This window comes from Nicotiana tabacum, chromosome 6 (assembly GCF_000715075.1).
Source record: "Nicotiana tabacum cultivar K326 chromosome 6, ASM71507v2, whole genome shotgun sequence".
Lineage (NCBI taxonomy): Eukaryota > Viridiplantae > Streptophyta > Magnoliopsida > Solanales > Solanaceae > Nicotiana > Nicotiana tabacum.
Genome location: NC_134085.1, coordinates 202,738,399 through 202,765,172, shown reverse-complemented (window position 1 = coordinate 202,765,172; position 26,774 = coordinate 202,738,399). Strand labels below are relative to the sequence as shown.

The following is a 26,774-nucleotide window of genomic DNA, read 5'->3' as shown; positions in this document are numbered from 1 at the left end:
GATATCGTTGAGCACGCTAAACTTCCGTTGTTGTCCAAACCATTACGATTTGTAAACCAAATTTCTCCGCAGGTGTGGGCGATGTCTGCTTATCGAGGACGCATCAAGCCGCAACCTCGACAAGCAAATGGACTAACTGTATAGGTCCAAATTTGGATGATCATAACCATTGATGAATACGACAAGGGACGAGACCCTTACGACACAACGTCATGTGGTCGTTGAAGACGGTGACGACTGATAGCAGTTAGAAGACGCACGACATTTGTAGTAGTGTACGCTCAACAGGAGGCAGTAGGAATACACTTTCGAATATTCTCTATGTTATATCTTTTAAGGTTCAAGAGGGGGTTGTCCCTTATAAATAGAAGGGGAAGACTTTGTAAAAGGGGGATCCAAATTTCTTACTCATCTTTGGATAAGAGCATCCATTACAATATCTCTCTACATTCAAAGTTGTCATATTCACGCATAATCATTCGGTTTCAAGATATTAAAGAAACATTATTCATCTTGTTCATCCCTTGCATCTTTCAATCTAGAGTTTATTATACTTGACTGAGATTTACCTCTTCATCTTCTTTAATTAATTTAATCAAAAAGGTTTCAATATCTTTTGGGTCAAACAATATGCACTCTCAGGGGCAGATGCATGCTTACCGAAGCGGTGTCACGCGATACAGCTTTGTCAAAAATTTTTACTAAATATATGTGCTAATTATAATATTCTCAGTTCTCAACTCAAAGTTAATGAAACAGTAACCAAAAGATTCAACTATATTAATAAGATGGACATATGATTACAACTCAAATAGGAAAAGATCATAACTAGTTAACATAAGACATTAGGAATTGCAGAAAAATAAGAGCTAAAGATAGATAGAAGAATGAGGTGAGGTGCTAGAAGAAAGAGGTGAGAAACCAGAAGAAAGGAGATGGGAATTAGAGTTCACTCATAACAGAATTGTCTGCCCTTAATGTCATACTGCTGGTACTTATATAGTTCACTCCCCATAACAAACCCTATCCTTTTATTCACGCGATCCCCCACCTTTCCAAACGTAATCCTCAAGTCTAGCTGGTGCAATTATTTTTCTAGAATTCCTATGTGGCAGACCCATGGGTTCTTCTCTCGTGGCATCCTTGTTGTCATCTATGTCAGCATTTACTGGATTTGTATTCACAACATTAATATTGCACGAAAAAGGATAAGTAGGAAAAAACGACACCACTTGACATAAATTGTGTCTTGGTGTGTTGATTGTGTGCTTGATTTTGCTCTAAGAGGCCAAAGGTTCAAACCTCAACTAGCACATTTTTCTTTGGCATATATTTGAGAGAGTCTCTGTGGTTAAAAGTTATGATGAAGTAGAATTAAACTCAGAACCTTTTCTAACTTAAGACTCAACAAAACCAATAGACTAATGCTAGTTCTTGTCTAAAAGTATGACAATCAAACTTATATTCCAATTCTTCTATAAATTTCGATATTGTTTACAAAAATTCCTGCGTACGTCCTTGTGCACTCTTACCTTGCATTTCTACAAGAAACTTTTTCGTGGTTCAAATCATAACCCATTTTCATGGCTTTTTCATCTGGTATTTGGTATCAGCATCATAATCTTAATAAGTTTTAATTCACACACCATAAAATTTATTAAAATGGAAATATATTTTTTTCTTTCCAAAATTTCAAACTCAAAATTGCTTATTCCACCACAATTTAATGATGGGTGAGAATGAAAGGCAAGCTGGTTTTGGATCGTAGCAAAATTGTTTATAATATAATAATGTATTTATTAATATAGTAGTAGTACACTACAAACGTTTTAGCTTGGTTTTGTGGGAAATCCAGGCCAGGGTGGTGTGCTACAAAAATTAGAAGTGGGGTCATTCTCTCTTTATTAGGAGTTGGCACATAGTAATAAAGAGAGAATGACCACTTGTTGTTGGTCTTTGCTGTCTTTTGCCCCCTCTCCCCTTTTCCCAACTGACCACTTACCCCCTTTTCGCTTTTAATTTTAATTACTCCTATGACTTGTAATAGTACTAGTAGTAGTATAGAATTTGTCATTCTTCATGTAAACTCCAATCTTTCTTTCTCTCTCTTCACGCAATCCAATATCTTTCTTGCATTTTTGTTCTCCCCCCTTTTCTTGATTTGGTCTTGTTACTGAGTTATTAACAGAACAACCTTTTTTTCTTTTTTCCTGATTTTGGAATGTTTTTTTCTGTCAGTAGATAGAATATTTGTCTCGTGACATAATACATGTGTGCATATATGAGAAATCAACCGGGTTGGATTCTTAAATTGTGTTCAAGATTGAGTCTTTGTTCATCCAACAAGGGGATAATTCTATTTTCTTGAATTTGCCAGCTGGGTTCTTGGATGTTGACCTGAACTTATTAAAGGAGATTAAACTCTGTACTTGTTGTTTATTGTGATTTTTGGTATTGAGATTCATGCTTGGAGTGAGACAATGGAGAGGTTTATGGCCTGCTTTCATTTTTCTTTAACACTTTGTTCAGAGGTTTAGTTAAGACAAGAATGAAAAATCTTCTCAAGAAACTCCATTTAGTGCCAAATGAATCAGTGGATTCAGAAGGGTCAACGTCATCAGCAAAGACCAAGAGATTAAGTGATGTTTCATTCCCTGATAATAAGCCCTTTTCAGCTATTTCAGGATGGTTAAATTCAGTTACTAATAGGCATAATAGTCCTAGTCCTCCATCATCTTCAAATGTGAGTAGAGGGAATAATAATAGAATGGAACCTTGTGATTCTGCTAGTAGTAGTGGATTAGATGCTGCTTTAGATTCTGTAAGGCGCGATTCGGAGTCTAGCAATTCGAGGGAGCCTGATATAGAGGAAGAATATCAAATACAATTAGCTCTGGAGTTGAGTGCAAAGGAAGATCCTGAGGCAGTTCAGATTGAAGCTGTTAAACAGATAAGTTTAGGCTCTTGTGCCCCAGAGAACACTCCAGCTGAAATTGTTGCTTATAGATATTGGGTAAGTTTGTTTTGATCTATTTGGTTGTTTCTAAATTGTTTTTTCTTTAGCTTGCTTCCTCTCTGCATTAATAGGCATTTAGTTTAGGTTAACTAATTGAATTGAACATGTTGTTTTGGGACTTAATTAAACGGCAGCCCAGTATATAAGCATCCCGCGTTCATGCAGGGTTCGGGGAAGGGCCGCATCCCACAGAGGTGTGATATAGGGTAGGCATATAGGCAGCCTACCCTGATGCAAGCATCAATGGAATTGGCTGATTCCACTGCTCGAACCCGTGACTTATAGGTTACACGGAGACAACTTGACCGTTGCTCAAATGCCCCCTTCCGTTTTTGGACCTAATTGAGCATGTTAATGAATTACTTAAAAGTCTGACAATATAAGTTCTTGTGTGTTGGTGATCAAGTTTGTTATACTGTTCTGGTTGGTCAAAGGTTGGTTTCAGCTAAGCATTGCTGGAAGCCTGGAACAGGGGTTTAATATGCGGTTGCTGTTAAGCAAATCCAGTCTTCATTGAGCCATCATTGTCGAATAATGATAATGGTACTGACACTATGTTGCCGTTGATTGTACTTGGCATTCCTCAAGCTGTTGGTACTGGATCATGGAACCCTAATGCCCAATCAATTGCTTAGGTTCTTACCATTCGTTCTTCTAGATCGAATGTGGTCTCAAGCTAGCTGGAGGTCAAAATTTTCATGGCAGAATTATGAAGACATTGAAACATAACAACACGGGAGAATAATTCGATGGCATTACATGGAACAGAAGATGCGTTGACACTGAAATACTATTATTATAGTGTATTATAGTTATTCTGATGCGGCGTATTGAATAGTACCTGTTAAACATGGATATGTTATCATTTATCAGAAAAGGAAAAAAGAATGGATATGTTACAGCAAGACAAGACTTCATCAGTGAATTTTTACTGAAATACATGTCTCCAAATGCGGCAGTGAAGTTCATGGAAAATCTTAGAAGTAAAAGAAAACATAGTGCACTTGCTTGCTCGATGGATGTATTAAAGGGTGAGCAATGAAGGAGTATAGTAAAGGGAAGTTTCAACTCATGTTTTATAGAAAACACGCTTATACTAGATAATGCATTTCCCTGACACACTGTTTTCGTCCTTCTCACACTCTGTAGATGAAAGGAAATGACCTGAGTTTAAAAATGGTTAATTCTCATTTTCGATTCATTTTCTCTTTTAATCCTGGTTTTCTTATTTCAATGCCGTTGATTTGAAAGAAGATAGAAGCACACCCTTACTAACAATCCTGGACCAGAAATTACAATTAATTACAATTAATCAGGAAAGGACTAAAATTACAAACCGGACGAGAAAACATTCGGATAGACTTCAGTAACCAAATCTTTCTTTTGTAATTAACGTACAATCCTGGCAGGCATGCGTTGAAGAGTTATGTGCATTACTTCCATTTTCCTATTTGGTTGGGTTTGGGGGTTGGGAAGCCTTATATCTGATCAACCCCTAACTGCATAACCAAATTCTCAATTGGCATTTCACTGTTAAAAAGGCTATTGTTCATACACAAGGGTTTTTTATCTCTATTATTTTGTCAGAGTAATTACCATGCACATTCCTGTTTTTTCTGTTCTGTCCGATTTTCTTGTTACACATTTTTTAGTAACTGTAAGTGAGCTGTTTTTAATAATTTAAAAAAAAATAAAGTTAACACAGCCAGAGAACAAGGTTTTATAGAAAATACCATTATCTAACATTCGAATATTTACTCTATTATTTGATCAACTCATGATACTTATTTTGTAGAAAACATCCATGTTTCTGTTCCATATTCCATTCTAACACATGAATTATCTCACATTTATAGAATTATGAATGCTTTACAGAATTACAATGCTCTAAGCTTTGATGACGAGATCCTCGATGGTTTTTATGATCTGTATGGGATCATGACAGAGTCCAATTCCTCAAAAATGCCCTCCCTTGTTGATCTACAAAGAACACCGGTATCAGACCAGATCGCTTGGGAAGCTATCCTTGTTAATAGAGCTGCGGACTCCAAGCTGTTGATGCTAGAACAGAAAGCTCTAGAGATATCTGTCAAGGTCAGGTCAGAATCCATAGGTTTTACAGGTGGCAATTTGGTTCAGACGCTTGCTATGCTAGTTTCTGAACACATGGGCGGTCGAGTTGGTGATCCTGAAAGCATGTTAGTAGCATGGAGAAGTCTTAGTTATAATCTAAAGGCCACTTTTGGGAGCATGGTTTTGCCTCTCGGTTCTTTGACCATTGGACTGGCTCGTCATCGTGCTTTGTTATTCAAGGTACTGACTCTTTTGACCTTCAAAACATTTAAAATTAGTGTGTATATATATTTATCCCCAGACCCCACTTGTGGGATTACACTGGGTTGTTGTTGTTGTTGTTGTTGTTGTGTATATATATATATATGTATATGAGAAATATATAAAACTCAGTAGTTTCATGTGTAATTGTTTGGTCAAGGAAGGAGTGCTGGTTGACTATGATATTGAGATGTTTGAATTTCCTTATCTTACGTAAGAAGCCTGATTTACTTTCACAGTTGTGTCACGACTGTAATGATACCCATGTTCTATTAAGCGAAGACTACATGCACATTGAGAAAGCTTATTAGTTTTATAATAGAGGGCATACTATCTTAATATAAACAAATGGAGCTCATTTAGGTAGAATAATAGAAGTGTGCCACGGATACGCTATTGGACGAGTTTAGTTCAGTTTTATTTGAATGTTTCTTAAATCTTTGTTTGAAGTACTTGACTCAAACATGAGTTAAATCCAGTACATCCTCCCCATATACTGTTCAGCATTCCACATCCGTCTTTTCTGGTGTTGTATGCAGGTGTGCTATATCCGTCCTTTATAGAGATGTCAATTCAAGTATGCTGTGCCTTAATCAAATCTGAGTTGAATCCAGTAATGTCCCCCACATTCTGTTCAGCATTCCTCATCTATCTTTCTTCTGTTTGTGCATAAGTGATATCCCCATCTTTACTGGAGAATCAATGGCAAGTGTCTGCATGATATCCTTGTCACTTATCAGTAGCTTTACATATCAAACATCATGTCTGTTGATGCATTTGATGCATGATATTAACTTAGAGTATGTTTTCCTTTGTCCCCTGTAATTTGTTAGTCTTTAGTAATATTTAACTATATCCCCCTCATCTTCGACGGATTTGATTAAAATGAAATTTTGCTGCGTTCGTTAAAATTTTGAGCCAAAGAATAACAGCTTTGTACTGACTGTATCTTAATTCAAAATGACTTGAAAAGTGAAATTGCAGAAAACAGAGCTTGTAGGCACTCATGTTTTTAAAGTTTAGGTTCCATACCCTCTCACTCAATAAAATTTATTCCGTTACACCTATGGCTAGCACATTCTGCCAACTTTTTCTTTATTTTTGTTGTAAAGTGTTTAGTATTGCATATCTCAATTTTGAGACTAGATGTCAGTATTTTTTGTTTTCAAGAGTTAAAGAATAAGAAAAAGTATGAAAGGAATCAGATCAGGCCAAACATTCAAGATGGAATTCTTTTAGCTTTTCTCTACGAAAAAAGATTCTTTTGCTCCTTGCCTTCTCTTAAGTAAGAAAGCTTAGATCTCCATGCCGTTTCCTTTCTCAAGTTAGATATTGTTTGTCATCTTTTTCATATTTGAGCAATGTATTTTTGGTCAAACAAATTATATTATTCAAATAAGCAAAAAGAATGGCAACACATATCTCACCTAAGAAGGAAAGCCAATATTTGCTTCAAACAACTTATTTTATTTGTCTCTATCTGTGTGTGTCTGTATACATGTCTGTGTGATTTCAGTTTCTTATTTTCCTTCAAACACAGAAAATAGTAAAACATACTGAAGGAGTGAAGGTAAACTTCCTCTTAATCCTGTAAGGATCCAAAAAAGGAAAGAAATGAAGATAGCTAAAAATGACATGAGGATTTGCTGCTAAATCCTGTAGCTTGTCCCGAGGACTAATCAAGTTGGATTCTCATGTGTCTAGAACATATTATGGGGTTCACAATAGCACCTCCTCTGATAAAGGTTTTGGGTTTCACCCCATTATGTAGTTCTTATAGTTGTTTATTATTACTACTATGATTTTCTATCACTTGGCTTGTGCTGATGGTCAACCATGCCCTTTCCTTTTGGCCATGATTTGATTTACTTCTGAAAATGCGTGCAGGTTTTGGCTGATTGTGTGGGGCTCCCGTGCCGATTAGTAAAGGGGCAAGAATACACAGGTTCAGATGAAGTTGCAATGAACTATGTAAAGATTGAAGATGGAAGGTTCCTACCATTTTTCTTTTTTATTCGAACTAATTTCATTTGTGATTCCTATTTTTTCATAACTTAGTTGGTATACAGTCAGTTAGCATTTTCATAAGCAAGGGCATCTTAAACATTCAAGCAACACTGCTGGATAATCTTCTTTGTTTTTTGCTACTACACTCTTTTTTGATAAGTTAAATACACAACTTTTCTTTAAAGCAGTTAGGTGATCTATTTTGAACCTTTAATTTTGTTTTTTTTTCCTTTCATATTTGTAGCTCTTTTGGTGCTTAGATTGGTGCTGTTTTTCAACAAATTTATAAATATAAATTTTAATTCTTCTCGGAAAAGAAGTTTATTCTAGGATATAATTACTCTTCCTGAAGTTGCCTCTTTTGTTTACAAGGTCATGTGCTTTGCAGGGAATATATTGTTGATTTGATGGCAGACCCTGGCACCCTTATTCCCTCTGATACATCTGGAACACAAGTAGACTATGAGGAATCTATCCTCTCCATCAGTCCATCTTACAAAGATGTTGATTCTCATATGGGTTCTTCTAGTAGCGGGGTTGCTTGTTCGTCAGAAGATCATTCTGAGTATGGAACGGCAGAGAGGAGATCCAGGTTCAGGGAAAGCAGCACAGAAAATGCGTCTCCCTCTTCTAGTAATAATTCAGAAAAGCAGATTAAAGCTGAGAAAGGATGCAATAACTCCTCTAAGGAATTTACAAAGCTTCGGACCGTGAAGAAGGGACAAAGACAGGAAACTTCACCCGGGACTGGGCATGCAAGATCTCCTTATACACATGCAAGGTCACCTTCCTGGACTGAAGGTGTTAGCTCCCCGGCTGTACGGCGAATGAAAGTTAAGGATGTTTCACAGTACATGATTGATGCTGCTAAAGAGAATCCACAGCTAGCTCAAAAGCTTCATGATGTTTTACTTGAAAGTGGGGTTGTTGCACCACCAAATCTGTTCACTGAAGTCTATACAGAGGAGTTGGATGTGTCCCCTGTGGAGGGAAAATCTGGGCCAGAGGATATGGAAAGTAAGGGGAGCGATGAGATTGAGAAAAACAAGAGTCAAGCTGATCTAGATCGTAATAGTTTCTTGCCTCCTTTGCCTTATCATGGTATGTCCAAGGCCAATCCCCTTAGGCCATTTGATCCTCATCTTGATGGCGGAGAAGTTAGTGGGCATCAAGTTTCTCCACACTCTGAACTGGCTGCAGTGAAATTCACAAAAAGCATGCCTGTTGCTGCAGCTGCTGCGGCAGCAGCAGCTGTGGTTGCCTCTTCAATGGTGGTTGCTGCAGCAAAGACCACATATGGTTCAAAAGCTGATCTCCCTGTTGCAGCTGCTGTGACAGCCACAGCTGCAGCAGTGGTAGCAACAACTGCAGCTGTCACTAAGCAATACGAAAACCTGGAGCCGTCTGCTCATTCACCAGATAGTCCTGCATTCTTCCTTAATTTAATAGACTCTGGAAGAGTTGATGGAGATGCAGATGGTGCTGTGTATGAGCAGCGGGGTAGTGGTGATCAAGTGCATGAGGCATTAGGAGTGAATTCTGAGAGTGAAAGAATATCAGATAGGTCAACCAGTAATGATAGTGTTAAATCTGATGTGACCCTTGATGATGTCGCAGATTGTGAGATTCCATTCGAGGATATCACCTTGGGTGAGCGTATCGGACTTGGTATTGACCTGCATTAAATATTTACATTTGTAGAAGCTTCTATAAAGTAGGTAAAACCTGTGTCGTGTTACATTTTCATTGTTTCACTATCTTCCCATTGCAGGATCTTATGGAGAGGTCTATCGTGGAGACTGGCACGGAACTGTAAGTTTATGTATTCTTGTGCAAATTAGATTTCTTTCTTTAGTTTTAGGTTTTTCTGTAATGAATTTTTGCATTTTTTTCCTTTACATAGTTGAGAGCTTGAACTTCTTTTATCATCTAATTACTAGATGCAAGTTGTTAGAGTAATGATATAGGGCATCTGAAACTTGTGGAGGTTCTTAGTGTGTGAAGTTATTGAAGACTGCCAAGTTTTATCTACAATTTCGTATTCTTGGAGATAAATTTGTACCACATTAGCTTTGAAGAGTCTCCCGAATAGTTTATAATGGCCTTGAGCTGCTCCATATTCTTTGACTTGAAGTTTTGGGTTGGATCCTCATATTCTTTGACAAACTATTCTGTCACGCATGCTGAAGTGTCACGGCCCATTTTTTGAACAAGCCGTGACCGGCACCCGATCACTAAACATGATCGAGCGTACCATCTGTGCTTATTAAATCTATTATAACTTCATACTTTATATGCAACAAGGCAGTACTTTAACCAAATACTTTTGATTAATTTAAATATTTAAAATAAATCAACTCCAAAACTTTATTCGTAGTAACTACTGAAATACTACTAAGTTATTATCCAAAAACATCTGAATCTTAACCCACTGACTGTGTCTATGAAGCCTCTACTGATAAACTGACGCACTGCTCAGGACATGAGATTTCCTGGCCAGTTCTCTAAGTAAACAAAGAAATAACTAAATAAAGATGACTCTAAGGAATACTCCACGAACAAAAGTGGAGCTCATCAATAGCACTAGAAGGGAGGGAAGTTTTAAACTGTAGCCTGCTCGCCTGCAAAACCGGTTCCTACGTTGTACCGCAGACCAACGTAGGTACCCAAAAGAGAACGTCAGTATCATCCATTGTACTCAGTGAAGCTCAAAGACAGGAAACGAAACTTTAATAAAATATACATTACGAGCAAAGATTCTAAATGCATGGAAACATAAAGCTTCTAAGAAGAATTCTAAAATAATTGCATAATAGCACTTTATGAATATTCTAAAAGAAGTTCTTTTCTTTTTCTTTTTTTTTTTTAAAAAAATACTTCACTTCGTAAAAAATATCTCCGCTTCCAACCGAGAGGTTGTGAGTTCGAGTCTCCCCAAGAGCAAGGTGGGAAGTTCTTGGAGGGAAGGATGCCGGGGGTCTATTTGGAAACAGTCTCTCTACCCCAGGGTAGGGGTAAGGTCTGCGGACACACTACCCTCCCCAGACCCCACTAAGTGGGATTATACTGGGTTGTTGTTGTTGTTTCGTACTTCGGGAGTTCCAACTATCCTGACTTATTTCTGTCTTAGTTACCATGTGATCGGCACGGGTTCGATCCCAACCTGATCGAATAGGCCCAATCCACGAGGTGTCACTCGCTTCATGGTTCTCAGCGCTCATGTACCATACCTTAGCTTGGCTAGGCAAAATCCTCAGCAACGAGACCCTCGGCTCGTGTGCTCCCTACTTTGACACAAGTAGTTTCAGGAAATCAACACCTTGGTCAGGACCCTTGGCCTGGACGATGATCCCTTCTCAGAATAGAGGATACTTTGAAAAATCTTTTCTTTCTAAAACTTCTTCTTGTGACTTTTCAAGTCTAAATCTTTCAAACATACTTATTCTGGAATCCTTAAAGGTAAGGTATGGCATAAGAATGAAATAAACATTCAAAATTATTTCTAAAGATTCTTGCTTCTTCATGATTTTTCAACATGAAAATGACATATAAGCATAACACAAAAATCTGAAAATTTATGCACATATATCAAAATAATCATCTAAACTTTAGCTGGAAAATAATTCTAAGCTAATAGGTACTCACACACTCCAATTAAGTGCATATTAGCTCTTTTAAGCAATTCATCAAACACCTTGTATGCGTGCTTTTGTGAGTTAAACTACTTTAATAAAGGGTTATATCAACTCACCTCAAAACTCCTTGAGCTAATACGTAGGCCCCAATCTAATTTATACCCGTCAAATAATTGATTCTGAGTTCAAGAATAAGTGAGTTGTGAAAAACCCTAGAATTTTCGTCGCCTGCGTGAATAGTTTGTTGCCTCTGTTTCTTGAGTGTTAATTCTGTTTTGTTTCTTGTAAGGCTATTATGTTTACACCTCTTGTACGCTATTCTGTTTGGTCCAACAACCCTTTATGGGCTTGGCTTGGCACGTGCTTATTTTAGTATTATTATTTTTTTTTGTCTTTTTTATTTTGACTTAATTAGTAGTATTTAGTTATACCTGTTTTTAATAATTAATAATATTAAAATTATTAATATTCCCCTAATTGTATATCCAATTATTTATAAATAGAGAAATAACAAAAAAAATCAATCACAAGGGTTTAAATCCATAATAGAAGTATAATTTAAGATTATAGAAATTATAATCTATATTTAACGTGTCTTGAAACTTTTATAGATTTGAGGAGTGTTACATGAATAGTGTTGGAGATATACAAATTCTCATACCGGGTATTTAAGGGCATTCAAAGACCTTTATAAACCCTTATTAGATCCTGTATATACCTGATGTGGGATTTAGTATACCGAGGACATGCATGATTGCTCTAAGTTGATTCAACATAGATAGGTCAGCCGAAGCTGCCGACAATAAGTCAATTACAAAAATATTTGCTCTTCCTGAACTTACTGAATCTTCTTACACTTGTCATTCCCAAAATAAATAAACAAACTAATAAGAAGTTTGTCCACTATGAATTACATTTTGTTTAGCATGTGACCATTATTTAAAGTTGTAATAGACTTTTTTGGCAGTTTCCTTTTCTTTTTTCTTTTTGTAAATTTTGAATGTCCATGCCTCTTCGGGAAAATGTCCTACTGGATCACTTTCTTCATGATTTCACGGCCACTATTATTGCGGATTAGCGGTGAATGTGATATAGCTGATATCTTAAGTTTGGTATGGACTGTTTATTTTGTTTTAACTTCAGGTTGTTGCTAAAATCTGTATTTGGGTTATGAAGTCATACTTCACTTGCGTCAAATATAAATGGGAAAAATGAATTGCTCTTACAAGCCTTCATCATTGTCACCAACTTAAACTGATACAATGTAGAACTTTCTTATTTTCAGGAAGTCGCTGTGAAGAAATTCATAGACCAAGATATAACTGGTGAATCCCTTGAAGAATTTAAGAGTGAGGTATACCCTTTCTTGTCCAGCATAGGCCCGTTTTCCCTGGGTTTTCAGCAAATTTTGTAAATTACAATTCATATCATTACTATCTTAATCAGATATCTTATTTTTTTTCTTCTTGATGATGCATGCCTCGGAATCTTTAGAAAGTCAGTGAACAATTTTGAAAAGCTAATGAATAAATGCCGAAGGAAGTTCTAATTTTCTGTAAAGATTCCGGAATAAGAACACTAAAATGTGGATACAAGCCCTAGTACTACAGACCTAACAATAAGAAGACTAGCTCAATTCATGCCCTAGTCGCTGACTCGCTATAGTCCAGCACAGGATACTGGCGGAAAGTAATGCTTGCTTTTAAGTTATAATTATCAACTGATGGGATAAGAGAAGGACTAGTGGTAAAGACCCAATAATCCAATCATAAATTTGGGGGTTCAAGCCACCAGGGGAGCAAAGTGGGAATAGGCCACAGTTGGCTCCTGGGTAGGGGTGCTGACAGAGGAGTTTACCATGTCAAAAGAAAAAAGTGTGGAATTACATCAGATAGATTTTGTGAGGTTGGTGTAACGAGAATGCTTGATCTTTGTGAAAGAATAGTGACCCATGCAGAGTAATAAAAGGAATATATTGCTAAAGTTGGGCCAACATCGAAACGGGGAAGTATGCTGCATATATGCTTTAATGGAAGTATACACTTCCAACTAGAATTGGCAAAATCATTTTTGCTTTCTGTGCATCATGTCCTGGTTTGTAATGGCAGACTAACTGATTGAGTCAAGTAACCTTCCCGTTTCTCAGTGACTAACTGATTGAGTCAAGTAACCTTCCCGTTTCTCAGTTGTTTGATGATCATGTAAATATGTTCAATGATTCTGAATTTATTTCCTGGCATGCTACCAAGTTTTATTCAGATCTATTTTTATTTTTTTGACTGAGTTTAAATTTTCAATTTCAAGCTGTCAGAAAATTGTTTGTTTTCTAAATTGATCCTTCGTTCTTGCATATGAGTCAAAAGCTATATGAAAACATTTCTTCATGTTTGCTGTTTATTCAGCTACATCATTCCTCTAGGTTCTTCTTACTTTGTAGCTTTTGGTAACAAACTGACAGTATGTCCTAAATAGATGATAGGTAGTCATTCTTTTATCAGTTCCTTTCTATCATCCAACGCTGCTGAAAATTTTCTCCAGTGAGTTCAATTCTTTGACCGATTTGCCTGATTCGAACTGTTAATGATGCAGTATCTTAAGTGATTTTACTAAATTACGTGGCTTCTATTTTAAGATTCTTCATAGTTTTTTTACTCCTAGTAGGATTTCTTTCAGAAGGTTGTTGCAAATATATTTGTGCATTTAACCATTTGTAATCTGCTTCTTACACTAACAAAGTCAGTAGCCATTGCTGTAATCCTGGCAACTGTTGTGTTATTTAGCATAAAATGAAGATCTCAATCTTACTCGAACTCAATATTGCCTTGGAAGGTGAGGATCATGAAAAGACTCCGGCATCCTAATGTAGTCCTGTTCATGGGTGCTGTTACTCGTCCTCCAAACCTTTCAATTATTACCGAGTTTCTTCATAGGTACATCAAAACACTGTTATTTTTTGTTTTGGGGTATTTCTTGTCCTCCAAGATTTTTGAAGTTGTCAAGTTGCCTTTATGAAGCTTGAAAATTTTAAATGTAATTTGTCTGTCAGCTGCGAATTTTAGATTTAACCATTTGAATGCTTGAATTCAAATTATATTTTGGTTTGCAGAGGTAGTTTGTACAGATTAATTCATCGGTCCAACAATCAGTTAGATGAACGGAGAAGATTGAGGATGGCTCTTGATGCTGTATGCTCCACTTCTCTCTCTCTTTTTAACTTCTCCATTGGTTCAGACCTTCTAGATTACATGGTGACTTTCTATTGCATGTAATTTATTGAACTAACAGGCTCGAGGGATGAACTATCTACACAATTGCACTCCTATGGTAGTTCATCGTGATTTGAAGTCTCCAAATCTCCTTGTGGATAAGAACTGGGTTGTGAAGGTGGAGTCCCTTAACTTGGAAACCTAGGGAATGATACTGCATCGTTCAATTCAATTTCCATGTAACGCATAACTATTTGTGACTCTAGGTATGTGATTTTGGGTTATCGAGAATGAAGCAGAGCACCTTTCTTTCTTCAAGGTCAACTGCTGGGACGGTAAGCAGGAGGGATTTGATTCAATTACTTGGGACATGCTTCTTTCAACCTTTGTCTTTTCATTTCCCATAGTTTCTACATTCTTTTAGCTGTTGTGTCTTGCCAATATGCTTTGACATTCTCCAATGCTTGATATTCTTCTCCATACGGTGCTTCTTGTTTCCACGACTTTATTTCATTATGGTGCCTTTCTTGATGGAACTTGTAATGTTCCAGTCATGCATACATCTAATTTTTGTACATCATTTTATATCAGCCCTTTTGTAGAAGATAGCTCCATGCTGTTGGTCTTAAAACACTTCAGGCTTTCGGAGATGTTTACATTGCCAAGTTTCTACTTCAAAAAGGTGGTCGCTGTGATCCATGATTCAAAAATAACTTAAATTTATGGCATGTATCTAGGCTTCCAGTTACATATTTTAGTCCTTTGCGAGATTATCAGAACTTAATCCTAAAGTTGTGAAAAAGGTTTTACCTTGTTACCTGAGCGCATGATGGACTTGTTGCAGAAGTAGGACTCCTGCTCTTTATATATTAGTTTTGAATGAAGTAGTTAAACATATATAGTGGGAGGCAGTTCCGAGATGACAATAATTTGCTTATTTCTAATGTCGTTCCACATGTTCTCTTAAACCTTGATGCATAAATATAATTCTGTAGATTTCCGTTGTTTGAGGAGCTTCACATCTTATATAGTGGTTATAGTATTCATAAAGTTGGAAAGTTCTATTAATATTGTATGCATTGCCGTTCGTCATAATACCATATGTAAATTTTCCCTTTCTGCTGATATATGTCGGGAATTAGCAGTTATAATGGAATATCCTTGCTGAATCTGTCAATTTTCAGAAGACAAGTTTGCTATATTGTAATTAACTTGGACGACTCTTGTAGTTAAGCCTGTGCTTCACAAAATGATCACAGTTTTGATGGTAGAAATTAAGGCTTGCAAACCATTAGTCTTTGTTCGAATACTAGGGTATGGACTGTTGTATAGCACTTGTATACGGTAAGTTTTCCCACATTAGTAAGTTTTTACTTTTATCAAAAAATACTAGGTAATGGAACTGCTGCTTTTGTGAAGTTTCACTGAATTAAAGTTATTCATGTATTATGTATAATTTTGGTTTAACTAAAGCCGGCAAACAGTACGGCAAGTTTCTGTATCATGATTCTCTGCAAGAGTTTGATGCATTATAATTCATACGTTTGACTCTTGTTGTTGCTAGCTTTACTCCGTCCTTCTGCGTCAACTACCAATCTGCTGCATCTTTTTGTTTTCAGGCCGAGTGGATGGCCCCAGAAGTGCTGAGAAATGAGCCTTCAGATGAGAAGTATGTCTTAAAACCATATTACTCTATTCAAAGTGTTAATAAAGATGTATTAATTGAAACAAAATCATATAAGGCAAGAATCAGAACAATCCTACAAATGGTTGTTGATGTTGTGCCATGATATCATGCGCTGTTTTTTATATATGGTTGTTGATGTTGTGCTATGATATCATGCCGTACAGATGTGATGTATATAGCTATGGTGTCGTGCTTTGGGAGCTCTGTACTCTGCAGCAGCCATGGGGGGGAATGAACCCCATGCAAGTTGTTGGTGCAGTTGGATTTCAGCATCGCCGTCTTGACATACCAGATGACATGGATCCTGCTATTGCAGACATCATCAGAAAATGCTGGCAAACGTGAGAACATTTAATATTTCAGTCATTCGGCCCCTATTTGAGCTTCCTCCACTATCTTTTACTCACTTCTTTAGAGCTTATCAGGCAAGCTAATGGTTTTGGTTAATATAAGAATCAGTGTTTATCATATGTTGTCAGGCTCACTTCCTCCATTAGAGTGTTCAGTGCTTCTATTAATATCTGCACAATGACACACTTATAAAGAGTAAGGGTTGCTTGGGTTGTTGATTCGTTGTAGAGTGACCTCAAAGTGTCAATGTAGCTGGGTTTACCACTTCAGTACTTTTAGATAATGTAATGGTTCGAGTCTCTTCTTTTAAAGTCTACCAAGGAGATCATAGTTGTATAACCTACTATATGAAATCAAATGAGTAATTTGATGATTGTATCTGAAAAAACATACCTGAAAATCCTGCATCCAAGGGTGTGGCCTAGTAATCATGAAGTGGGTTTAAATCTTGGAGATCAGGGATTAAATCCAAGCAGAGACAAAAAATACTAGGTGACTTCTTCCTGCTTGCCTAAGCCTTGATGGAGAGAGTTACCCGGTACGTATGCTGGTTGGGTAGTTGGACATGGTGGAATAGGCAAAGTGTACACAAGTTTGCCTAGACATCACCGTTGGAAGAAAGAAAGAAAAAAAGATGGAGTGAGTCACTTATAGATGATGTCGGTATCAAAGCACCTCGGCATGACAATCATGCCATTAGTATTGACAAAATATAGTACTTGCTGTGTGCGGATACAAGGTCATCTATGTTTTTGTTGATGTTAAAATCTTAATACTTTTTTTGCTTTTCCTGCTTAATGTGCAGAGATCCAAAGTTGCGGCCATCATTTGCTGAGATAATGGCTGCTTTGAAACCACTGCAAAAACCTATAACCAGTTCACAAGTAATGAAACCACTGGGGAACAGAGGTCAAGAAAAGGATCGGTCATAAAGAAACTTGGATAATCCAGCAGCACAACAGGTTTAGGACAGAAGGGAAACGGAATTTTTATCTTTTATTGGAAATGAAGACAGGTTCATATTTGCTCAACCCTAAACTGAAGGAAGCCAAAGGATCTGTTAACAAGACATATACTTCATATTGAGTCAATTGTGATTCTTTTTTCTTACTTTTGTTTTCTGGTAGTTGTCAACCCACAGTCCTCAAAGTTGTGTATTTTCTCTCATGTATATTCATTTTTGGGATCTCTTTGTAATTAAAGAGTGATTGAGAATACTTTCATCAAATACTGATGCCGAAAGAAAAGCAATGAAATTGAGATGGTTGATTATCCAGTGGCAGAAGCAGAGATGTTACCATGTTCTTCCTTTTTTAATTTTTTTTTTTTTTAAAGATTTGGTTAACCATCTACCCTGTTGATGAAGCTTTTAGTTGAAAGCGCAGGCATGATTTGGGCACAAGGAGTTTTCAAGACTTTCAAGCCGGACAACCCTGAACCCTAAACCTTATACTTTAAACCCTAAACCTTAAGCATATCGCTTAGTGGTCAATGTAGTAAGGTGAAAATTATGGAAGACAAAGGTTCAAATTCTAGAAGAACGTTCAATGTCTTTTTTCTTTCTCTCTAATCTTTGATGCTGAAGAGAGATAATGGGTACCGGTGGAATAGTCAAACTGTACATAAGTTGGCTCGGACAACACTGTTTTATATTAAAAAAAGGAGGATTGGTTCGGACTTCGGACACCACTATTTTTAAAGTCTATAAGAAAAAAGGGAGGAAAAAAAATGAGGCATGTAAAGATAAGGTAGGGACCATTTACAACTGAATGCAGTTGAGTTACTACAAATATCTGCAGCTCTCTCATATGCTCATATCATATCCAAAAAAATGGCAACCTTCTTTGGATCACCACCATTTGTGTCTCACCCAATTACCAGAACTAACTTCTCTTTATCCTCACAAACTCCTCCTCCTTCTCAGCCACCAAATCAACCTCCACAACCACAAACTCCACCACCATCTCAAAATCTAAGTGCAACTTCTTCAGAGCCTCCATCACCTGCCCCAGCAGCTAATGTGCAGCAGCAAAAGCCTAGTAAACCTGCTCGCCTATCGACGAGTGCAGAATCCACCGATTGGATTGCCTCTTCCTTAACAAGGAGATTTGGCCTTGGTGCTGGACTTGCTTGGGCTGGTTTTCTTGCTTTTGGTGTTGTTTCTGAGCAAATCAAGACTCGCCTTGAAGTGTCTCAACAAGAAACAAATACAAGGTAAAATTACATCTTTTGTAGTTCCGCATTCGCATTTTTTTTTCTTCTCTATATAATCATCAAATCTTTAATCCATAAATTTCAACTATTTACCTAATCATCAGGGTTGTCGAGAAAGAAGAAGAGGTGGTCTTGCCCAATGGGATAAGGTATATACTTTATCCAGTAAAGTCGCAAATCTATTTTTTCACATTAAGGTAATTGGACTTCACTCACTATAATAACAAAACCTACCCATCAAGATGATTTTACTATTATAGTGGTTTAAGTCCAGTTATTTTAATATGAAAAAAGAATAGTTTTATCAATTAATCCCATATTGTTGACTGTAGTTGTAATTGCATATCAAAACACATGAATCTTCCAACAGATATTATGAACTGAAAATCGGCGGCGGTGCAACTCCACGGCCAGGGGACTTAGTAGTGATAGATGTGAAGGGAAGTGTAGAAGGCAGTGGACAAGTATTTGTGGATACATTTGGTGGTGATGGCAAGAAAAAGAGGCCATTGGCATTAGTAATGGGATCAAGACCTTATAGTAAGGGAATTTGTGAAGGTATAGAATATGTTTTAAAAAGTATGAAAGCTGGTGGAAAACGAAGAGTGATTATTCCTCCTAATTTGGGATTTGGTGAAGAAGGAGCAGATTTAGGAACAGGGCTACAAATTCCTCCATCTGCTACTCTTGAATATATTATTGAGGTTGACAAGGTTTCTATTGCACCTGCTTAATTGATTTCATTTTCTAATCATTAGTGCAACAGAAGAACCAGTCTCTTTCTACATTGAAGATTAAGGTTAACTGTTCTTGCAAATTACGTATACTCAATGGAGTAAAAGCTCGTGTCTATCTTTTCATTACCGAGATTCGGACTTTCAGTCTCTGAAATACTGATTTTTTTTTCTTCATTTTGGCTCTTGTAATATTTGACTAAGCATATTCAACATCAACCAATTGCGATATACAAAGTTGTTTTTATTATGATATACATTGGTATAGAGACAACAATAAATTTTGAATAACTACATTTATAAATTCATAGTTTGGATATACAACGAAGGAAAACAAAATTTTAGTCTTCATTTTGATACATACAAAGAACGAAAATAAAATTGTAATATACATTTTGATATACATGTTGTGATATATATTTATTGGCTACTTGGTGCCAATATCTATAATTATGTCATTTTTCTGCTAATTATGTGAATGCGTTGTCACACCGTGCCAAAATCCCAAATATCAATGAAGCCTGAACTCCATCTTTTCATGGGCTTTTACATCTATACCTGGTTGCGGGGTCATAATTGAACTTATAACCACTTTGCAAAAAAAATTGCAAGTCTACCCACTTTAAGATCAACTTTAGACTTATCAGGTCAGAAGTTAAAAAAAAATTAGTTTGAAGTGAAAAAATTGCACTTCAGATACACTTAAGGCTAAATAGGTCTAAAGTGCAACCAATGGTTTCATGCACTTAGGCCAATAAGTCTGAAGTGAAAAATTACACTTCAAATGCACTTGAGGCAAAAAGGTCTGAAGTGCAACAAACGTTTTCTTATACTTAAGGCCAATAAGTCTGAAGTGAAAAATTGCACTTCAAATACACTTAAGATCAAAAGGTCTGAAGTGCAACAAATGTTTTCCTACACTTAAGGCCAAATAAGTCTGAAGTGAAAAATTGCACTTCAGATGCACTTAAGGCCAAAAGGTCTGAAGTGCAACAAACGTTTTCCTACACTTAAGGCCAAATAAGTCTGAAGTCAAAAATTGCACTTCAGATGCACTTAAGGCCAAAAGGTCTGAAATGCAACAAACGTTTCTTTAAACTTAAGACCAATAAGTGTGAAGTGAAAAATTGCACTTCAAGTGTATTTAAGGCCAAAAGGCCTGAAGTGCAACAAACGTTTTCCTAAATCTACTCCAAATGAGCTCAAATTTGAAACATAACGTCCAAATATCAAGAACAAACCTCAATCATCAATTTGTCAAAACAACAATAAATCTAATGAAACCATTTTGCAATTAAGAAAAAGAAAAAGAAAAAACCTTAAACAATAGTAAAAAATAAAGCGCCACAATAGCTCACCATTGTAAAATATCATAAATTACCTACAAATATATTCACAAACACCATATAAAATTATTGTTACCCGAAGAAGAAGAAGAAGAAGAATAAAGAGGAGAAAAAAGTCCAAAGTTCTTTAAACAGTGGGTACAAATTAAAAAAAATTAAAACATAGGTATAGATTAAAAGATTAGTTACCTCCTATAGCAAAGGTTGATACCTTATTTATTTTAAATAAATACCCTTTTAAAAAATTATATTCCATAGCTACCTATTGATTTTTTTATAGCCAAATATCTATTTATGGTCACCTCCTACCCTTAAGCCATAAACAAAAGGAACCCTAAAACTAGAAGATGATGGATTTGATGGAATTCAAACTTTGGACTTCTTCCCACTTCTCCTGCAGCTTCTTATACTGATGAAAATGACTCACACCAGAGTTAGAGATTCGGGGTTTCATATCGCCCGTGGAATGGCCAACAACGTTCGTGACCCCGTTTGTAATTTTGATGCGTGGGAACGGTGAGATTCAGGATTTTTGCTCGACGGTGAATTCACCGGAATCTAGGGTTTGTTCTGGAACAAAGACGACAGAGTTTGGGGCTGAGCAACTTGATTTTATGTTAATATATTTCAATGTATTTTCAACGTATCACGCTGTATTTTCATGTATTTCATTACATTCATTATCTTTTTTTTCATTGTAATTCAATGTATCTCGCTATATTCCATGTATTTCATTGTATTCACTGTCTTTTTTTCTATTGTATTTCAATGTATCCCGCTGTATTATATATATTTTATTGTATCCACTTTCTCGCTATATGCCATGAATGTATTCATATATTTTTTTAATTAGTATAATTTATGTATTCAGATGTATTATATAATTTCTCTGAAGATTGTTATATTTTTGGGGTATTTTTCGGTTGAGAATCTTTTTTATAACTGGAAATACAAAATTTGTGTGTTATAATTGAGTTTGTTGAGTTATATTAGGAGTCTATTATATTAATTGATTCACTTTCCGTTTAAAAACAGTGTAATCCCCTGTTTCACGCCGTGAATACAGTCGAATACAATCGAATACAATAATCTGTCCAGCTATAATCCCATGTTTCACGCCATGAATACAGTCGATACACTCGAATACATTCGAATACAACAACTGATTAGCTGAACTTTCCTGATTCACGTATCTACAATCCGTAATATCTTTTATATGAATACATCTTATAACAACAGAAAACGTATCTACAATCCGTAATATAGCAAATAGTATCTATAGATAGCTAATTACCACTAAAAGATAGTGCTTTATGAAAATTTATCTAGATTAAATGAGGCGGCCAAATAAAACGCTGGTGCAATTATTCCATCTTTTCATGGGTCACAATCACATTGGGCTTTTAGCCAAATGGCCCTTTACTGAGTTGTTCATTTGGGGAAAGAACCGGTAAAGATATGACATTGTTGAATCGATAAAGAAATTCATAGAAGCTCAAGAACAATAACCCCTCCTAAAACCCTAGCGCGAAGAAGATCGAGATGCAACGATCTCTCGCCAGAAGTGTTTATCTCTGTTCGCGCAGTTTGTTAACACCGAACCCTTACCCCGCTACCTCTTCATTTTGGCCCATCTATAGGCGTTTCACATCCAAAAGCCCTAATCAACCTCCTGCTGAATCAAATTCGGGTCATACCAATGACAATAACCTTCAAGACGAAGATGATATCAGCAATAAGGGTGAATTTTTACCAAAAGTTACAATATTTATTAGTTTGGATCAGGGGCGTATCTGGCAATTAGAGTATCGATTCAAATGAACCCATCTTTATTTTCCTAAATCATATATAACAGTAGTATATTTTTCAAAATTACTTAAATATATGTGTGTGCACCTATGCTCAAGAACTCCATTCTATACAATATATATATATATATATATATATATGTGTGTGTGTGTGTATTAATCAATAAAAATTTAAAAAGTATAAAGTTTGAGCCTATAATTTCAAAAGTTTAGTGGGTCCAGGTTAAGTGACAAAAGTTAAACTCGTCAAATGAGAATTCTAGATCCATCTTTTTATAATAGTGCATCCATACTCTTGAAATCCTGGATCCACCTTAGGTTTGGATTAGTTCCGCTAAAAGGAAGCAGCTTGTTTTTAATTTGTTAGATTTATTTCAATTACTAAAGTTTTGATTACTAGTAATTCATTCTGATTCTGAGCACTTTGATAATTAGGTTGAAAGTGATATTGTTTTAGTAACTGAGAGAGGATTGAAACAATGATTGGGATTCATATCTGAAATTGATTCTTGTCGAATTATTACAGCGTTGAAAAAGCAGATAGATAGATTCTTTGAAGGAGACGAAGAAGCATTCCCATCAATATTTGAAGCCATATTGAAAAGGAAGTTGACTGGAAAAAGTGAGGAATCAGATGAGGAATGAATGAATGAACTTCAAGCCCAGCCTAGACAGCATGATGTTGTTGATAAGGAGTCCGACTCCAATTGAGTTGAAGCGCAGAGTATCAAGTTTTTGTATATTCATGATTCCGTCATTGTAATTGCATAAACTCTAGATGGCCTAATACCTTTGAATAGGGGTGGACATAGTTTGGGCAAACCCGAAATTCAAATTCAAATCCGAACTTTTTGGATTTTTGATTTGGATTTTCGAATTGCGGATTGGATTTTGGATTTCGGATTGGTTATTGGATTTGGTACTTGGAACTTTGGATATCCGCAAATTCAAAATTCTTATACTTTATATTTAGTTCATTATTCATATGTTAATAGTAATAAGTTCAATACTCTACTCATTAGATATTATCTCATATATTCAATATTAGTTACTCCTGCTGAGATTATGTGAACCTATTTCTTTTTTGGTTTGTTCCAAAAAGAATGATCACTTTCTAAATTTGGAAATAATTTAGCTTAAACTTCCAACTCTACCCTTAATGAGAAGCTTTTATAATCACACAAATACTCTGGATCATTTTTGACTTGTTTAGGACCACAAATTATAAAAGTCTTCATTTTTTTAAACTAAGTGCCAAGTTCACATAAATTGGAACGAAGGGAGTACTAAGTTACTATGAGAATACTTTCTATGTGGATATGGTTTTACTATTTCTACTTTTTATTGACCGTATTAATGTCTATATTGTATTTTTTTTTATAATTATTTCTTTACTTGAATACTTCATTTAGATGATTGCGGTGAGAATGAGGAACTTTTCAGGCAATTTAATATGAGTACTTCATTTGGATATTCATTTTTGTAAAAAGAAGTAACATTTCAACTTATAAGCTCAAAATCGAAAATCCAAAATATCCAAACCGATTAATCCAAAATCGAACTTAAAAAATTTGATCCAATCTGAACTTATTGGATTGGATTTGGATTGTCATTTCTTCAATCCGAAAATTTAAAATTCAAACAAAAATTTTCATATGCAATCTGAACTGTCCGAACGCTCACCCCTATCTTTGAAGTACATTTTCAAGTATTAATAGTATTAATTAGTTAATTTAAGTTTCAAGTGAAATACATAAAATATGAGTTTTAGGCATAAAGGATTAAATTGGCAGTTTAATCTTTCACATTTTCATAAAGTAGGTTTGGAACTAATTGCACTGGAGGATCTTGTTCCTCTAAATAGCTTCCTTTCAGCTTTGTTACTTCTGTAATTCGAAAAACCTTGAAGCTTGTTTGGATGGTTGTTACTACACATTGTTTCTTAATGCACTGTGTCGTATTATATTGTATTATACTATATTATTTTAAAAATACAATTTTTGACTAGATTGGATAATTTTTGTTGTTTCATAATGTCATATGCTAACAATTTGAAGAATAATTGTACAAAGTAGAATATGGGGTTGAGTAGTTATTAAAAGTAGGTTAAAGAATAATTAGAATTATATTGAGGACAAATTTTTAAAAAGAAGTACCGTAACAACATAACTCCACCAAATCGGTCATTACATAAAAGAAGTTTTTTCATCGTTATGTAACAAAGAATTTAATAGTATAATGTAATAAGATTTAAATAGCAATTGAGTTTGATGGCCAATGACAAATAGCAAGAGGCTTACCTTGAGCCAGTGGAATCTGAAATTTTAATCTTTCCTTTCCTTTCCTTTTCAGCTTTATCATTCGTAAATATTTATATATATATACCTTAAATGCTAAGTAGATGATTTACAAAATTTAAATTCTAACTAGTTACTGTACATAAACGCTAACAACTTAGCAAATTTAATGTTCTTGTTTAGATTTCTAAATTTACTCTATTTGATTTTAGCTTTATTTTAAAATTTCCATTTCTTAATTTTATTTCTTTTACTTTACAATTGGTGAAAAGACATTGTTCACATTAATATGATATAACAAATAAATGGCAAAATAACAAGAGTAAAATATCAACAAACAATTATTTTACCACGTAAATAAACAAGATTAAACAGCAAACATTTACAAAATAAGAAATAACAAAAAAAAAAGACAAGAATATAAAATAAACTATATGTAGTAAAAAGCAACATAATATTTTAAATTAAGTTTGTTAAATAATCAACTTCCACCACTAATACGAGGTGGACCTTTTTTCATGGTTGAAGCGATACTTGTAGACTTTTAATAAATAGAAATTTCGAAGTGGCGAGAGAAAGAAATAAAAATAATAATAATTTATAATGTCAATTCTTTCCACCTTAACTATCCATTAACAGAAATTATTCCAAAAGACGAGGAATAAAAATGAAAAGGAAACCAGAGGGACAGGAGAAAAAGAAGAAGAAAAAGTAAAAGAAAGAGAAATTTATGCGCTATGCCCACTAAAATACTAGTTAACTTTATATACATTTAAAATATTTATTTTACCTAGTTTACCAAAAAGAATTTATTTCAATTTCAGAGTCAACATTCAAAAGTACATTTTTTAGTAATAAACGCTTCGTCGTCGGGAAAAACAATTAAGCAAAACCCCCCATTTTAACATTCTTTTCGATCTACAATGTTTTCTTTTTCTTTTAGTAAAAATGTAAAAATTGTTATAAAATAAAAACAATGCAGTAAAATGTAAATAAGAAGAGATAGAAAGAAGGAAGAAGTCTTTTCTTCTTTCACTTTGGTGTATATTTCCATTGCAATTACATAGTCTTTTATAGGCATAAAAAGTAAAGATGATGGACATAAAGTAGGAGATTTAATCTCTAAGTTATTCACAACATTAGCATCCAATGTAACATCCAATGTACAAACTACGTTATTCACAACATGAGCATTCAATGTAGCATCCAATGTACAAACTATTTATAACACTCCCCCTTGGATATCCATGCAAGATAATGTGTCTCATTAGGAACTTACAAAAAAAATATTGGGATGTACATAGTTATTTATAATATGCATTGCTTGTTGCCTCATTAAAAACCTTACCAGGAAAACCCAGTGGGACAAAACTTTGGTTAAAGAAAAGAGTGCAGCGTGTAGTTACTTCCCCTGATGAAAAATCGCTTAATGTCTCGAAGACGATGCATTCCAATCTTATATATCAGCTTTTCAAATATTGAGGTTGGTAATGCCTTAGTGAACAGATCAGCCAAATTATCACTTGAACGAACTTGTTGTATATCTATTTCACCATTCTTCTGAAGATCATGAGTGAAAAAGAATTTCGGTGAAATGTGTTTTGTTCTATCTCCTTTGATATATCCTCCTTTCAATTGAGTTATGCATGCAACATTGTCTTCATACAATATTGTTGGAATATTCTCTTTCGAAGAAAGACCACATGTTTGTTGAATGTGTTGAGTTATCGATCTCGACCAAACGCATTCTCGACTTGCTTCGTGAATGGCTATTATCTCTACATGATTTGAAGAAGTAGCAACCATAATTTGTTTTGTCGAACATCATGATATGATTGTACTTCCACTTGTAAATAAATAGCCTGTCTGAGATCGACCTTTGTGTGGATCAGACAAATATCCTGCATCTGCATAACCAATCAATGATGGCTTGGATTCATTTGAATAAAATAAACCCATATCAACGGTCTCTTGGAGGTATCTGAATATATGTTTAATACCATTCCAATGTCTTTGTGTTGGCGAAGAACTAAATCTTGCCAATAAGCTTACTGAGAAAGCTACATCTGGTCGGGAATTATTGGCAAGATACATTAATGCCCCAATTACACGAAGATATGGTACCTCAGCACCAAGAAG

General features: G+C 35.3%; 2 protein-coding genes and 1 long non-coding RNA gene across 5 annotated transcripts; all 3 read left to right on the top strand.

Annotated features, from left to right (window-relative positions):
- Positions 1–1,951: 1,951 nt before the first annotated feature.
- On the top strand, positions 1,952–17,512 carry LOC107793969 (putative serine/threonine-protein kinase SIS8). Of its 3 annotated transcripts, none has more exons than XR_001649847.2 (14): positions 1,952–3,013; positions 4,892–5,329; positions 7,238–7,341; positions 7,746–9,025; positions 9,129–9,169; positions 12,278–12,346; positions 13,822–13,922; positions 14,099–14,177; positions 14,278–14,376; positions 14,465–14,533; positions 14,790–14,880; positions 15,818–15,867; positions 16,050–16,226; positions 17,042–17,512. XR_001649847.2 is itself a non-coding variant. In XM_016616420.2 (14 exons), exons 1-14 carry the CDS (start codon positions 2,549–2,551, stop codon positions 17,166–17,168), a joined length of 2,583 nt encoding a protein of 860 aa, XP_016471906.1. In that variant the 5' UTR covers positions 2,030–2,548; the 3' UTR covers positions 17,169–17,512. The 3 variants fall into 3 exon arrangements, 2 of the variants coding, with proteins under 2 accessions (XP_016471904.1, XP_016471906.1); XM_016616420.2 differs by lacking the exon at positions 14,790–14,880 and having other exon boundaries at positions 2,030–3,013; positions 7,746–8,458; positions 8,975–9,025; XM_016616418.1 differs by lacking the exon at positions 14,790–14,880.
- Positions 17,513–18,012: 500 nt separating this feature from the next.
- Positions 18,013–19,421, top strand: LOC107793968 (peptidyl-prolyl cis-trans isomerase FKBP17-2, chloroplastic). The gene is made up of 3 exons (XM_016616417.2): positions 18,013–18,450; positions 18,555–18,599; positions 18,821–19,421. Exons 1-3 carry the CDS (start codon positions 18,068–18,070, stop codon positions 19,182–19,184), a joined length of 792 nt encoding a protein of 263 aa, XP_016471903.2. The 5' UTR covers positions 18,013–18,067; the 3' UTR covers positions 19,185–19,421.
- A 2,422-nt stretch (positions 19,422–21,843) lies between these two features.
- On the top strand, positions 21,844–23,234 carry LOC107793966 (uncharacterized). Its single transcript, XR_012710190.1, has 2 exons — positions 21,844–22,271; positions 22,865–23,234. It is a non-coding gene; the product is annotated as an uncharacterized LOC107793966 (long non-coding RNA).
- The last annotated feature ends 3,540 nt before the right edge of the window (positions 23,235–26,774 follow it).

Excerpts from the sequence above, each read along its gene's own strand:
- LOC107793969 (XM_016616418.1), top strand. The coding sequence starts at position 2,549 with ATGAAAAATCTTCTCAAGAAACTCCATTTAGTGCCAAATGAATCAGTG. Across the intron at positions 9,026-9,128 it reads GGGTGAGCGTATCGGACTTG|GATCTTATGGAGAGGTCTAT; the intron begins GTATTGACCTGC and ends TTCCCATTGCAG. Across the intron at positions 9,170-12,277 it reads GTGGAGACTGGCACGGAACT|GAAGTCGCTGTGAAGAAATT; the intron begins GTAAGTTTATGT and ends TCTTATTTTCAG.
- LOC107793968 (XM_016616417.2), top strand. The coding sequence starts at position 18,068 with ATGGCAACCTTCTTTGGATCACCACCATTTGTGTCTCACCCAATTACC. Across the intron at positions 18,451-18,554 it reads CAACAAGAAACAAATACAAG|GGTTGTCGAGAAAGAAGAAG; the intron begins GTAAAATTACAT and ends CCTAATCATCAG. Across the intron at positions 18,600-18,820 it reads GTCTTGCCCAATGGGATAAG|ATATTATGAACTGAAAATCG; the intron begins GTATATACTTTA and ends ATCTTCCAACAG.